Below are 15073 nucleotides of genomic sequence, written 5' to 3' on the forward strand. Positions count from 1 at the left end.
ATATAAATTAGTTTTATGATACATAAGGTGGTTGAGTATGTTTTCTGAAAATGTATGAGTAATGATTATATTTTCTTTTCTTTTTTCTCCCCTCACAAGGGTCTCTAACAGTTGAGGATTGTGTTGTTCATATAGATCTGAATCTGGCTAAAGTGATTCATGAGAAATGGAAAGAATCTGTAATGGTTGGTAGGCTTTTTATTTATGAAGAGCTCCTTTTGTGTTCACCTTTGCTCTTAATAAAATCTGTTGTATGAAAGAATTCTATTGAATTTTGACTTTGAGAGAGAATGAACTTTTTCCAATAAACAGATAATGATATTTTTTTCTCTTTCCAATATTTTAGATTATTACCAGACTGGCCAAATTATATAATTGATGATGGAGCGCAATATGATTGTTGATTTTTTTTAAGAGAAAAATGATAAATAGTTTTTTATTCTCTAAAGACTTGCAGTGCTGCCTGATTAAATTTCAAAAACAGTCTAAAGAAAAAAAGCCTAAGAGCTCTATAAGTGGAAAAATATATTGATATAGTCCTACTTCATAATCTTATCTAATTTTATTGTTTTACTTAGATTTAGCAAGAATGATTGATAGTTTTACAAGAAGTGATTTCTAGAGAAAAATAATATAATCTTATTTTCTAATGCACCCTCCTTTGCGAATCCCCCGTCCTGCATTTGTGTTTAGGAGCGACAAAGACAAGAAGAGGTATCCTGTGGCAAGTTTATGCGAGGTAAAGCACATACTTTTTACTCCTGATGTTCTTGTCATGATGTCAAAACTTGGTGTATGTGTATAAATTTTATCTCATTATTAAATGTACTTCCACAAAATATGTTACCCAAGAATTTTGATTTGCAAATAAAAATTCTTTAGAATATTTAACATTTAATATTGACATAAAACCAGAAGAACTGAAAAGCACCTATGATTAACTTTCATGAGTACAGTGGAACACCTTAGGTGTGCTCTAATACATATAGTCAAGGTGTTTCCTGTTTTAAGATTTTGCTCTGAATGAAAGAAAACTTCTGGTTTGAGAGCAATAAAATGTTCATGTGTCTGATTGAGAGCATCATTCAACTGTTACTTGGTTATTCGAAATTTTTATTGATGTTAATTTTATTAGAGCACAAAAGTCGGCCTGCTTTTGGAACATCTGCCAAATTGAAATACTTGATTCTAGAAGACCTTTTGGGTAGCATCGTCCTCAGTGATTAGTGCAGGGTGGCAGAGCTGTTAACAGGAGCCTCCTATTGTGTACATTTCCTTCAGATGCCTCTTTTGTCCACTTCACACCAGGACTCCAGGTTGAAGGTTCTTTGGGTATGCTTTAGTTGCAGCTTCAAGAACTAAAGCTATTTGAGAGCTAGAGGTACTGGAAAGGTATGAGAGTTATGGGGATGGCAGTATCTGCTGTCTTCACTCTCCGGGAGAACTAAGGAGTATATCAGAATGTGCTGGTACTGAGATGCTGAAATACTATACATTAAATCTCGTTACTGTGAACTTCTTAGAATGTTCAGTTTCCTCCTTATATTGAATATCATTTGTTTAATATTTGTTGTGTGCCTCTGTTGGGTTTATGGGTTTGCTAAAATATTGATCCTTTCAGTCCTTGGAGTGGCTGAGCAGAGCTGAGCAGAGCTGCTCTAGCTGGTTGCTTCCACCTGGCCCAAACTCCCTTTGTTTACCAGTGTATGTGTGCTGGTTTTTCTGTGTCCATGCGATGTAAAAAAGAGTGGGAACCATTGAGTTGATTTGCAATGATACCCAGATCCTTGCTCATTTGAGATATTCCTACATTTATACATATTCTTGCTTGCAATTATGTGAAGATATATTTTGAAACTTCAGAGTTATATTTATAAGCTAGAAATAAAAAATCATGTTTCTTTGGTCTTTCTGAGGTAGTTGTAACAGAATGAGTAATGCTTAATTTGTTTATTGTTGAGGGTCTGATACTATTTATACTGCTTTTATAGATCCTTCCCTGGTTGGGCACATTGGTCTCGAGAATCCTGAACAAAAATCATCTCAGAGAACAGGCAAAAAATTACTGAAGTCTTTAGCAGCACCTGAAATGCTACCCTTATTGGATCATTGGAACACTCAAACTAAAAAAGTATCACTCAGAGAAATAATGTCAGAAGAAATTGCCTTACAGGAAAAACACGCTTTGGTATGAGATGGTATAACTATTAAGCTTTTGCCTCTGACTCTAGGTTGATTGTATGTTTACTCTGTGATCTTCATTTGATTCTGTATTTCCTAGTCTGGAATCTGTATTTAACTGATCGAAATTAATGTTAAAATTGAAACTGTTTCGAAGTTTGAAGCTGGAATTTTTTGCTTCTGGGAGATTAGTTGATATTCTATAACAATAAGCCAGTCTGTGTTAAACCATTATTTTAGATTGAATTTTGCAGGTGATTGAGCTGCTTTTTTTTTTTTTTTTTACTTTTAGCATAATTTTTTAATTCTTGAAAAACATGAAAGAAATCTTTCATTTAAAGATAATTTTATTCATAAATTAGTAAAAAGAAATGTCTGTTTTGCTATTAAAGAAGTATCCAACCTCAAAACAATTTTTTTTTTTAAAGTAGGCTCCATGTACAGCGTGGAACCCAGCGTGGGGCTTGAACTCATGGCCCTGAGATCAAGGCCTGAGCTGAGAACCAAGAGTGGGACATTAACCAACTGAGCCACCCAGGCACCCCAAAACAGAGTTTTTTAGAGAAAAATTTAGAAACTTAAAAAAAATAACTACTCTTCTTTTTCTAACTTTTTAATCAAACATGTTCAAATAAAAACTTCATTTTGAACTTTATTTTTGTTCCTTATTCACCATATCAAATTTTATGAAGCCATAAGTGAATTTGGTTTCTTTTGCCTTTCTTCTTAGGCTTTTTTTGATTTCTGAAAATTAGTATTAGAGAATTTCAGAAATCAAAAAGGGGAAGAACTTAGAGGTTATTTAGTCCAATTCTCAAAGAAAAGAAGTAATTCTTAGATGGTGATCTTAAAACATTTTACTTTCTTTCTTACTCATTTGACTACTCAGAGGAGCACCTTTACATTTGGCTGAAATACCTAGAATTGGGGCATAGGAAGAATGATGGTATTCCTCCACCTTCATATTTATTTTCCCCAGTTATCTTATTAATTAATTGGAAACATGCTACTATTTTTGCATGTTTACATAACCTAAGGAACCAGTCTCTTTGGTAGGGTCTTATAATGTAGTGTTGTTTCAAATATCCTCTTCATTTATATGTGTAATAAATTGGAGAAATGCATTTTCTTAAAAAAATAAGGAAATCTTAGAACTTATGCCCAAATGGTATGTCACCTTTTGTTGAACTGCCATTTTTTTTAAATACTGAAACTTAACTTTGTGGTTCTAATCTGCCTTTTAATCTCTCAGTATAATAGTGAACAGATGAATATCTCTGACTTCCCAACTTAATGCATTTTTTTTTCTATCAGTGATTTTTGCTTATCTTTCTGTGGGTTGGGTAATAGAAGCTGTACTTATTTTGTCCCAAGGATACTTCTTAGGTAGAACCTCAGTAAGAGAATTTCTTGATGCTTTCTTTTCCTTCTTTGTCTCCAAAGGAGAAATACACTTCGTATTTTTTTAAGCAAAGAGATAAACGTTAGGCATAATATATAAAGTAGAATAATTCTAAGATGATTAAGGTCATGAGTTTTCCGTCATGAGACCTTAGAATTTGTAGTTTAGAAACTCTATGACCTGAATTTTTTAGTAAGTTCAGATTATAATGTGTATCTTAAATAAAACATGAAATATTTTTAATTCTTGAGATGGCTTGTTTCCATTACTCTTGTGGTGTGTGATGTGTTCAGCTTTACCAGTCTCTCTTACTGGTCAGATTATCACCTGTTGTGGACTCTGTCTTATTGTTTGGTGTTGTAAATGACCTAGATACGTTAGGCTTCAAAAGCAATAACACTTCTAGGGTTGTCCTAGATTATTGTAATTTCTATATTTTTGAGTCACCTTTGAAATAGTATAGGGAGTTATTTTTCAAACATTAGCAGCTTCATAGCAAACAGAAATATTATGTACTTACATTACAGTGTCAACAAATTGTCTTAGAGTTAGAAATCAACTTTAAGAATGTTTACCATAATCCTAGGTTAGAATTTAAAAAGCACATTTTAGGGAAGTTCTTTAGTTTGGCAGTTTCAACCGATCCCATTATGGCTTATGAAAAAATAACAATCAGTGGCAGTTCTCATACAGTTATTTTGGAGTAAATATGTTTGTGAAAATTTTTTACATTGTGAATTTTAAGATTTTCTCGTCAACCTGAATTTGCAACTCATTTGTACGTTGTAGTTTCTGCCCATTGAGGAGAATATGTTTATGAGGACGTTGTTCACAGCATCACCCAGTGTCCCTTTTCTGAGGACCCATGGGAGAAATTTCTCTCAGGGCTCAGTGCCAGAAAAAGCTGTACTTCTCCTGAGCAACTGGTTTGTTTTTATTTTATGGACACTGAGAATCTTTGTTTCCCCCTTTGCTTTGGCCACTAAGAAGCTCAGAACTGAATTTGTGGCCCACCTTTAGCAATTGTACAGGATTTTATGGCATGCATTTATACACTAATGTTACCTGCTAGCTTTATCCTATAGTCTTCCTTTTATTTTCTCTACTCTGACTTCTTCATTTATTTATATCCTGTTTATATTTTCATCTTCTTTTTTTGTATAATATGACTGAACGTGCTGGGTGTGTATATGTGAGAGTATGTATATATTTATATACACTTGCACACATATATGTATATATGTGTGATTGTGTATGTATATAAATGAACAGCTTCAAATACTTTGCAAAAAATGGGATATAAATAAATAGTGCAAGAATACTTATATTACTAATTTCAGTCTTTAATCAGTGAAGAAAGTCTGTGATTGCTTTAAATGACTAATCTTTTTGCAACAAAGTAACCATGCTTATGGATCAGCATAATTAGTTTTATAAATTCTATCTGAAGGATGATTTTTGTCTCTTTTGTTTGTTTTAGAAAAGGGAGGCACTTATGTTTGAAAAAGATTGTGCCACTAAACTAAAGGAGAAGCAGCTCTTTAAGATATTTCCAGCCATTAACCAAAATTTTCTGGTGGACATTTTCAAGGACCACAAGTAAGTGATAGGATTATCTGTAGGTTCTATTATGATGTCATTGAAAGCATATCATTTTAATTTTTCTGATAACAAATCAGATAGGCATATTATAAACCATTTAAATGCAACGTACATAATATAGCAAGTGAGCAGGTTTTGGCAATTGGTTCATGGTCCACTAATGTGTATGTGCTTACATGTGTATCTGTTTGCTTTTGTGTCTATATATAAATACATATTTCACCAAAAATAGGTTGTTTTATATACTGTTTTGTAGTTTTGTTGGTATTTATTTTTCTAGTCCATACTTAGTAATTCGCTTTTTTAAGTCCATAGAGTTAATTCCATAATAATCGTAAAGTGTTTTTTTAAAGATTTATATATTTATTTTCCATTCTAATGGCCATTTTTATTATAAAAATCCAGATATAAAAGGTATTCTTTCAACCTTTCCAACTTTTCTTTTTTACAAAAACAAAAATGGCACGTAAAAAACCTTTCCTGTTGTCATTCCCATAGATGGATGTTTTCCCCCTAAAAGTACTATAATTTGAACATGCTCCTCTTTATGGGCTTTTTGACTGCAAGAAAAATTGGAAACCATGTTGCCCACTAAGCCTCCTTGAACATACATTTTTGCACACATGGATGAAGGCTATTGTACACTACTTCCTAAAGTGAAGTTGCTGGTTCAGAGTGTGCGCATAGAAACTTTTTACAGCTCATATATATATATATACATATATATATATATATATATATATATATTAGCTATATAGAGAGAGGCTTTCTGTATTAGTTAAATGTACTGATAGTGTAACCCACCCTGGATTTATATTAAGAATCTTTAAGATTTTTGCCATCCCAATGGGTAAAATAGTTCACTGTTGTTTGAATTTAAATTTTCTTTTTTTTTTAATTAATTTTTGAGAGAGAGTGAGAGAGCGAGCACAAGCAGAGGGGGAGTGGCAGAGGGAGAAGCAGACTCCCCACTGAGCAGGGAGCCCAATTCGGGGCTTGATCCTAGGACCCTGGGATCATGACCTGAGCTGAAGCAGATGCTTAATCGACTGAGCCACCCAGGTGCCCTAAATTTTAATTTTCTTGATCACTAGGAAGGTTGAGCCTTTTTCATTATTTTTCTACTAAATACTTTTTGCCTGTTTTCTCTTTGGTTCTTTGTATTTCTTTCGACATTTGTGAGAACTCACTATATATTATGTGTAGTTATCTTTGTTTTTATAGATTATTATTATTTTTCTACCCTGATACTTATCGCTTAACCTAGTATAGTCTCTTTGGGCATATACATGTTTTAATTCATATGTTTTATCAGAAAATCATTTCCTTTATGGTTTCCAAGTTTAATGTCATTTTAGGAAGTCTGTCCTACCCCAATATTATAAAATTATTTTCTTCAGTATTTTTATTTTTTTATTATTTATTTGAGACAGAGCAAAAGCGAGAGAGAGAGAGAACGAGTCAGGGGGAGGGGACAGAGGAAGAGGAAGAAGCAGACAGGCTGATGAGCAGGGAGCCTGACTTGGGGCTCCATCCCAAGACCCTGGGGTCATGACCTGAGCTGGAGGCAGATGCTTAACCGACTGAGCCACCTAGACGTCCCTCATTTTCATTATTTTTTTTTCATTTTTATTTTCATTATTTTTAAAATAATCTCTAATTCAGATTGATTTGTTTACCTAAAAATTTTTCATTTACCCAAAAATTTTTAATTTTTTTTTTTTTTTTTGAAGAGTGTTTAATTTTCTAAATGGTTTGATGGTTTTGTTGGTAGGTGGAGTGAGGACTATTGTTTATTTTATTTTGTTGTACTGAGGTATAAGAATGTCGCCTGAAGAGTTCTTTTTAGAATTTAAGATTTTCTTTGTGGTTCATACGTGATCTGTTTTAACAGATATTACACGAAAGTGCTTTTGAAAAAGAATATTCTCTGCTAAGTATGTAGAGTTCTAAACATGTCACTTAAATCAAGTTTTTAATGGTATTATTCCAATAAACAATTTCCCTACTTATTTTTGCTATCTAACCAGCTGTTTTCTTAAGAGTTATGTGTTAAAATCTCCCAAGGGAATGGGGATTAGGAGAGTGTCACTGGCATATGGCAACTCTCTTTATGGGGACCTGGCACAAGATGGCCTGATGTGAAACAACCCAGAGTTGTGGTTCCCCAGGCAAGGTAAGGGGGACTGAGTGAGTCCTTCCTGGGGATGCCCAGAGTGATGGGGGTCAGTCAGGCCCTTCAGGGTAGGTGGTCAGTTGCCTCCATTTGTTTGTCAGCAGCTGGATAATTTTTTCAGTTAGCAGTAGCTTCACCTTCACCCTTCAGAAGGGTAGGTGGGTTCAGTTACTGATTATATATATGCCTGTGGTATAATCTTCCAGGGCCATCCTCCCTTTAACACTACCAATGGTGGATACTGCCTTCCAGCCCCAAGAGTAATAAGCAAGCCTGTGATTTTTAGGGCTATTTAGGATGGTAATTGCTGTTGGCTTCCAATCCCTAGGAACCGCTCTTTGTTGATCGTATCTGAGGTAGCAATATCAGAGGGCTAAAGTGGTAGTCCCCAAAATGGTTCTCCATCAAGCGTTGTCTGTACTAAATTGAAGAATAGCACAATATCACAGTACTTTGGATCACTGTTTATCACATTTCACAAATACTCCTTTGTGGTCAGCTCTTCATTATATAGTCATTGGAAGAGATCAGAAGCATAAACAGCCTGAAATAATAGCAGTATAAAATCATTTATAATTTGCTTTGGAATGAGTTTCTTTAGAAATTGGAACATGAGTGTTTCAAGTCTTTGTCAATTTGTAGAATTTGAGATTACATATATATAGAATTGCCATGAAAATATGCCTGAATAATTAGGGGTGAGGGGTAAGATAGTGTTTTACTTTTTCCTTTCTATATCCCTGCTTAGAATTCTTTGACTAGAACCTTATGGTTTAAGTAAAAAGTGAAACTTCACACAATAAAAATGTCAGTTTAAAGATATATTGTCTATGTTTGATGTTTGAAGGAAACGGAAACCATGTGTGAACCAACAAGGGACCTAAGAAGTATAGGTGATGAGATGAAAGTAAGATTTGTTGTGGATAATCTACCTGGAATAAAAGATCAGAAAATGAATTCATTATCCATGTTACCTTTTGGTCTTTTTTCACAAAAATTAGTTTTTGAGAGCTATTATTTAATAATTTCCTTCTGGTCATTCTTGAGTCTTTGAGATGCATAATGAGCATATAATGTCAATGTTTAAAACTTAGAAGTAAGCCAGTGTTTGAAGGATTGCATATGTTACTGTTTTCATATTAACTTTTATTTTTTTAAGTAACATTATATCTGTAACTCTCTACAGCTATTCATTAGAACACACAGTTCAGTTTCTAAACTGTGTTCTTGAAGGAGACCCTGTAAAAACAGTTGTAGCACAAGAGTTTGTTCACCAAAATGAGAATGTCACTTCTCATACTACACAGAAGTCTAAGGAGAAAAAGGTATGGAGTTATTTATTTTTACTATAATGGTAAATACTTGTATATGAAAATATAATTGGTTTGTTGGTATAATTTTATGATTATTTCTCACAATTTTAACTAGATTGGAAATTTAACCACCAGTAGTATATTTGATTTTAGGATATCTGTTTGCTCAAAATAATGAATTTATAGCTGATTATGTTTTTTTCTTCAATGTCATTGTGTATGGCAAGCACTTGAATTTCTGTAACTTTTTCTGAATAGGCTCTATACAGTAGAGTATGAGGCTTAATTGAAGAGCAGTGGGGTGGTAATATGGTGGGTTTTAGATGTAAATATGTTAAATATGTGGGCAGAAACTTTTAACCATTTGAGAAACTGCCAAACTTTTTTCCAAAATGGCTGTACCATTTTATGTTCCCACGAGTAATGTATGAAGGTTATAATTTATCCACATCGTCTCTGACACTTGTTAGTATCTGTCACTTTGATTATAGCCATCCTAGTGGGTATGAAGTTGTCTTAAGGGTACCCGGGATTTGTTTTAATCAGGTATGGTAAGATACTGAGACATGGAAATGTTATGAAGGAAGAAATTTATTATACTCAGATCTCTAGAAACGGGAGGCATGGCTTGCCACCCAGGTCCACATGGAGAAGCACTAGAGTCAGTCAGGAGACAGAGCAGAGGGGAAATGTGGGCAAGAGCCTTTTTTGTGGTTTCTGTGCAGAGGAATGGGTGAGGCAGTGCAACCAGGTTAAGGATTGCCTAGTTTGAACAGTTTCGGCAGGCTCTGGAGTGCAGGAACTGTCCCTGGTTTTCTCCTATCTGTTGTAGGTGATTAGGCAATGTGGATGGTGGCCCTGAGGGTGAGAACCCCATAAAGGAAGTGGTTGAGAATATGGGCTTGAGATTGGTTTACATATATAAGATATGCTAGCAGATGAGTTGTTTGCTTTCTCTAGGAATTAGACAACCCCAGGGTTGGGGGTACTTTCTCTCTAGGGGTTAGCAAGGACCCAGATGTCAAAGCATCAGGAAACAGGAAATAAATGATTAATAAAGAAGTGGTTATCTCACTGTCATTTTGATTTGCATCCCTGATGACTGGTGATGTTGAGCACTTTTTCATGTGCTTATTGGTCATCTGTATATCTTCTTTGAAGAAATGTCTATTTGTGTGGCGCCTGGGTGGCTCAGTCGTTAAGCGTCTGCCTTCGGCTCAGGTCATGATCCCGGGGTCCCGGGATCGAGCCCCACATTGGGCTCCCTGCTCAGCGGGAAGCCTGCTTCTCCCTCTCTCACACCCCGTGCTTGTGTTCCCTCTCTCACTGTGTCTCTCTCTGTCAAATAAATAAATAAAATCTTTAAAAAAAAATGTCTATTTGTATTCTTTGCCCATTAAAAAGTATTTTTTTGTTTTTGTGGGGTTTTTTTTTGAGTATTTATTTATTTATTTGAAAGAGAGTGCATGTATGTGAGCGGGAGCAAGGGGAGGGGCAGAGGGAAAGAATCTCAAGCAGACGCCCCGCTGAGTGTGGAGCCCTACATGGGGCTCCATCTCATGACCCTGAGATCATGACCCGATCCTAAATCAAGAGTTTGATGCTCAACTGACTGAGCCACCCAGGTGCTCCTTAAAAATGTTTATTCTTGAGTAATAGGAGTTCTTTTTATATTCTAGATACAAGTCCCTTATCAGACATGTGATATGCAAAATTTTCTCCCATTCTGAGAGTTGTCTTTTTACTTTTTTGATGGTGTGTTTCACTTGAAGCACAAAGTTTTAATTTTGATAATGTACAATTTATCTTTTCTTTTTTGTTGCTTGTACTTTTGGTGTCCTGTTTAAGAAACCATTGCCTAATCCAAGGTCATGAAGTTTTTTTGCTTTTTATGTTCTATATTTTATTATTTTGGTTTTTGTTTTTATGTTTTCCAAAATTTTATGATTTTAGTGCTTACATTAAATCTTTGATCCATTTTGAGTTAATTCATGTATATGGTGTAAGATAGGGGTCCAGGTTCATTCTTTTTGCATGTCGATATCCAATTGTCACAGATCCGCTTATTGCAAAGACTGTTCTTGCCCCACTGAATTTTCTTAGCACCCTTATCAAAAAGGAATTGACTCTAAGGTTATTGCTAGATTGTCAATTCTGTTCCATTGATTTGTATGCCTGTCATTATACCAGTACCACATTGCCTTGATTATTGTAGCTTCGTAGTAAGTTTTGAAATTGGGAAGTGTGAGTTTCCATCTATATTCTTTTCTCAAGATTGTTTTGCTTCTTCTGGTCCCTTTGCAGTTGCATGTGAATTTGGGATCAGCTTGCCAATTTCTTTAGAGAAGCTAGCTGGAATTTTTTTTTTTTAAGTTTATTTATTTATTTATTTTAGTAATCTCTACACCTAACATGGGACTTGAATTCACAACCACAACCCCAGGATGAAGAGTCGCATGCTCTTCTGACTGAGCCAGCCAGATTCCAGCTGGAATTTTTATGTGGAGTGTGTTGAGTCTGTAGATCAACTTGAGGTGTATTGCCATCTTAACAATATTGCCTTCCAGTTCATGAATTTCAGTTTAGTTAGATCTTAATTTCTTCAACAGTATGTTGTAGTTTTGAGTGTAAGTTGTGCATGTCCTTTGTTAAATTTATTTCTGAGTTACTTTATTCTTTTTAATGTTATTATAAATGAAACTTTTATTTTTGGATTGAACATTGCAAATGCATAGATATACAACTGATTTTATATATCAGTTTTGTATTAACTTTAGGCTTTTTTTTTTTTACAGACCCTCATTATCCTGTTCTTCTTACTTATTTAATTAAGACCACCAGGGATAACTTGTATGCTCCCTTTTTACTTTGGATGTTTCACCATCACTTTGTTCACATATAGGACTCAGTTAAATTTTGTATTCATGTGGTCTGTTAGTGCCATACATGCCTGTGTTCATCGTGGATAGTTAGGTGTAGTATTTCATGAGACGCAGAGGGGATACAAGATGATGATGAGACCATCAAGGCCACCTTGGTAATGATTATTTCTTCTCTCTCCTGATAATAGAGCAAGGCACTGTAGGTCATTATGATGATAGAGGAAGTAATGGGGAGAAGGTGTGCTTGCTCAAAATGGGAGATGATTGGAACATGCTCAAATAAGAAAAAAGAGTTTGTGAGTTATGTAAACATTGGCCAAAATGTAGACTTTTTAAGTTATTCTAGAAATTATTCTTAGCCTTTTCCACAAAATATAGGCAGGTATCATAACACTGATAAAAATTATTTTAAGATTTGTGAACAGAATACTCTGTTTTTGATATCCTAGGACCCTAAGGGACCACAGATATTAAAGGGGGTAGTATCATGGTACCAGTAATATTTTGATTTATCTATTTTAAAGAAGCTAGCATTTAAAACTGTGTTTTGTTAATACTACTATTTTTCCCTTTAGCCTTCAATAAAATTTACAAGTTTGTTACCATGGGAAATGGTTTCGGTATTATAGTACATCATACTTTCAAGAAAGTAAGTGGCACTAATTAGGTGAATTCTTAGGAAGCCTGTATTTCACTTGGCCCTTGTTAATGGGGTTATAGTAATAAGCCACATACTATGAAATGGATATAAAAATAAATCGTGGTTTCATTTTGAAAGAGTAGTTATTTGAGAAAGCATTTCTAATTATATACTGTTTTTTTTTCTTTTTTAAGAATAAGAAATGAAGGGTCTCTTCCCAGAGAACCAAATGTGATTTGCATTTTTTAGTATGAACACCAACAGAGACTCTAATGCTCTGAAATATTTATGTTCATTCTGTTAAGCACTGTAGCTTTTCAAAAGTCACAGAAAGCATTTTTATGATCCTCTCCTTGCAAAATCTTTGATTTTTATCAGATGCAACCGTATACTCATAGAATATTTAAACATTAATATGAAACAAGTGTGTGCTTAAGTACTGGTGAGAGTGACAGAAGGGTGTAGGTCTATGAATATTCTCATGTGAGAGAGAGCCTTGTATTCTTTCATAAAATAGGTTGGGTATTTGTTGTAAAAGTAAATCAACTGTATATATTTACAGATTTTTTTTTATATAAGCTCAAAGTTCTTAATTTATTAATTTTTTTTACATTCAAGTTGGGAAAACTTTTATGTACATATTTTAAATGTAAAATAAAATAGAGTTAATACATTACTATCATGTACCCAATTTATACATTTTGACTCAGTTTTGTGTAATGATTTGTTTAAGATTTTTTTTTTTAAGATTTTATTTATTTATTTGACAGAGAGAGACACAGCGAGAGAGGGAATGCAAGCAGGGGGAGTGGGAGAGGGAGAAGCAGGCTTCCCGTGGAGCAGGAAGCCCAATGCGGGGCTCGATCCCAGGACCCCGGGATCATGACCTGAGCCAAAGGCAGACGCTTAACGACTGAACCACTCAGGCGCTCCTACAGATTTTTTTTCAAGATTTATTTATTTGAGAGAGAGCATGAGTGGTGGAGGGGCAGGGAGAAGCAGACTCCCTACTGAGTGCAGAGCCTGACTTGGGGCTCGATTCCAGGACCCTGAAATCATGACCTGAGCCGAAATCAGCCACTTAACTGACTGAGCCAGCCAGGTGCCCCCTATTTACAAATTTTTGACTTTGATAATGAGTTAGGAGTATGGTGATACCTTTATTTTATTCTTTAACTCATTTTAAGCCTCTTGAATTCTAGGGGTTAAATAAATAAAATGTAATGAGTAAAAAGATTATACAATCAACTATTATATATTAGACCAGTTTTTTTTCCCAACCTTTTGTGGCTTCAGAACTCAACTAATAGGTATGAAATTTGAAAAAATGGTCAATTAGTGATACATGTATTATATAACACATACATATAATTTTAATGTAATATTTAATATATATCAAATGATATTACCTTAAAAAATTAAAGTGGCATTTTATTAAAGATTGTATTGTAGAGTATATTATAATTATAATCTTTGGTAATATTTCTAATTTAATGACAGTTTTCAGCTTTTAGGAATTTAACAGGCTACACTATTTAATTTGCTTTCAATTAATTATATCAGAAAACCATGATTTGTTTAAGAAATTGAAGATTATATTTTTGGAGGAATTTTGGGATTGATTTTTAATAAAATGTTCATTAAATTACTTGGTATGGCACCTGATACTTGGAATTCTTTTAAGCTTTTAAGAAAATCCACTTAAATCATAATAATTAATCCCCACTCCCACCCCCCCACCCTCCCCCTGCCCAGTGACAGCCTAAGAAACATATCAGATTTCTGTTTGCAAGCAGTTTTCTGCAAATAGCACTTTAGGAGTGGGATAAATGAAAAACCAAATTGGATATAGAAAGTAACTATATTTTACTGTTTTTTAAACACCCACTTTTGATATTTTGGAGACATCTTCAGAAACATGCAATTTTCTATTTGGTGGGAAGTATTGAGGCATAATTATTATTTTCATTACTTTGTGTTTTAGAGTTACTTTTGCTTGTTTAAGGGTCCATTTTGAATAGCAGTTACTTGATTGATGATTTTTTAATAAACTCAAAAGTCAACACTATCATAGTGGCTAGTTGGTAGTAGTCAGCCGATTGAAAACTGCCACATAAGCCTACTTACGATTTTTACTATCAGCTTTGGGCATTCCAAATGCCCTTCTGTTTTATTATTATTTTTATTTTTATTTTTTTAAAGATTTTATTTATTTATTTGACAGAGAGAGACACAGCGAGAGAGGGAACACGAGCAGGGAGCCTGACGCAGGGCTCAGTCCCGGAGCCCGGGATCATGACCTGAGCCTAAGGCAGGCGCTCAATGACTGAGCCACCCAGGCGCCCCTATTTTTTATTTTTGAAGATTTTATTTATTTGTCAGAGGGCACGCATGTACACAAGCAGGGGGAGTGGCAGGCAGAGGGAGGAGAAGCAGGCTCCCCATTGAGCAAGGAGCCCAATGTGGGGCTGGATCCTAGGACCCTGGGATCATGACCTGAGCCAAAGGCAGACGCTTAACCCATTGAGCCACCCAGGCGTCCCGGCCCTTCTGTTTTAAAAAGAATATTATTTAATTATTTTATTGTTTTTTAAAACATATAAATTGAAATATGCCATTATTACCTTCAATGACTCTTTGGGTTTACAAACTAAAATTTGGAAAATTTTGCATTAGCTAAATGAATTTTATTCTTTGAATATCTTATGTTTTCTTTTTTGGTTTGATTTTGTGACCTAATTATATTTTGATAATTTTAGAGAACTTTTCAACATCTTTTAAGATAAGAGTGGTTAAAGAAGAGGTACCTTGTACCATGAAAAAGTTAATGTAGTCACTAAATGCATGACTTACTAGGTAAACTCTGGGGAGAGTCTT

General features: G+C 34.5%; 1 protein-coding gene across 11 annotated transcripts in view; it reads left to right on the forward strand.

Annotated features, from left to right (window-relative positions):
* Window positions 1-15073, forward strand: part of N4BP2 (NEDD4 binding protein 2) — an 83041-nt gene that overhangs the window by 54540 nt on the left and 13428 nt on the right. For 9 of the 11 annotated variants that reach the window (XR_003520641.1, XR_003520642.1, XM_027598068.1 and 6 more), the window contains 5 exons: window positions 100-185; window positions 694-739; window positions 1992-2188; window positions 5064-5182; window positions 8548-8686. Coding sequence is in view for 8 of the 11 variants with exons in the window: in XM_027598068.1 (XP_027453869.1) it covers window positions 100-185; window positions 694-739; window positions 1992-2188; window positions 5064-5182; window positions 8548-8686 (587 nt within the window). In the remaining 3 variants the exon portion in view is untranslated. Of the gene's footprint in view, window positions 1-99; window positions 186-693; window positions 740-1991; window positions 2189-4372; window positions 4510-5063; window positions 5183-8208; window positions 8269-8547; window positions 8687-15073 lie in introns of those variants that run through there. The other 2 variants (XR_003520643.1, XM_027598074.1) reach the window with 2 other exon arrangements.

This window comes from Zalophus californianus, chromosome 2, assembly GCF_009762305.2.
Source record: "Zalophus californianus isolate mZalCal1 chromosome 2, mZalCal1.pri.v2, whole genome shotgun sequence".
Taxonomy (NCBI): Eukaryota; Metazoa; Chordata; class Mammalia; order Carnivora; family Otariidae; genus Zalophus; species Zalophus californianus.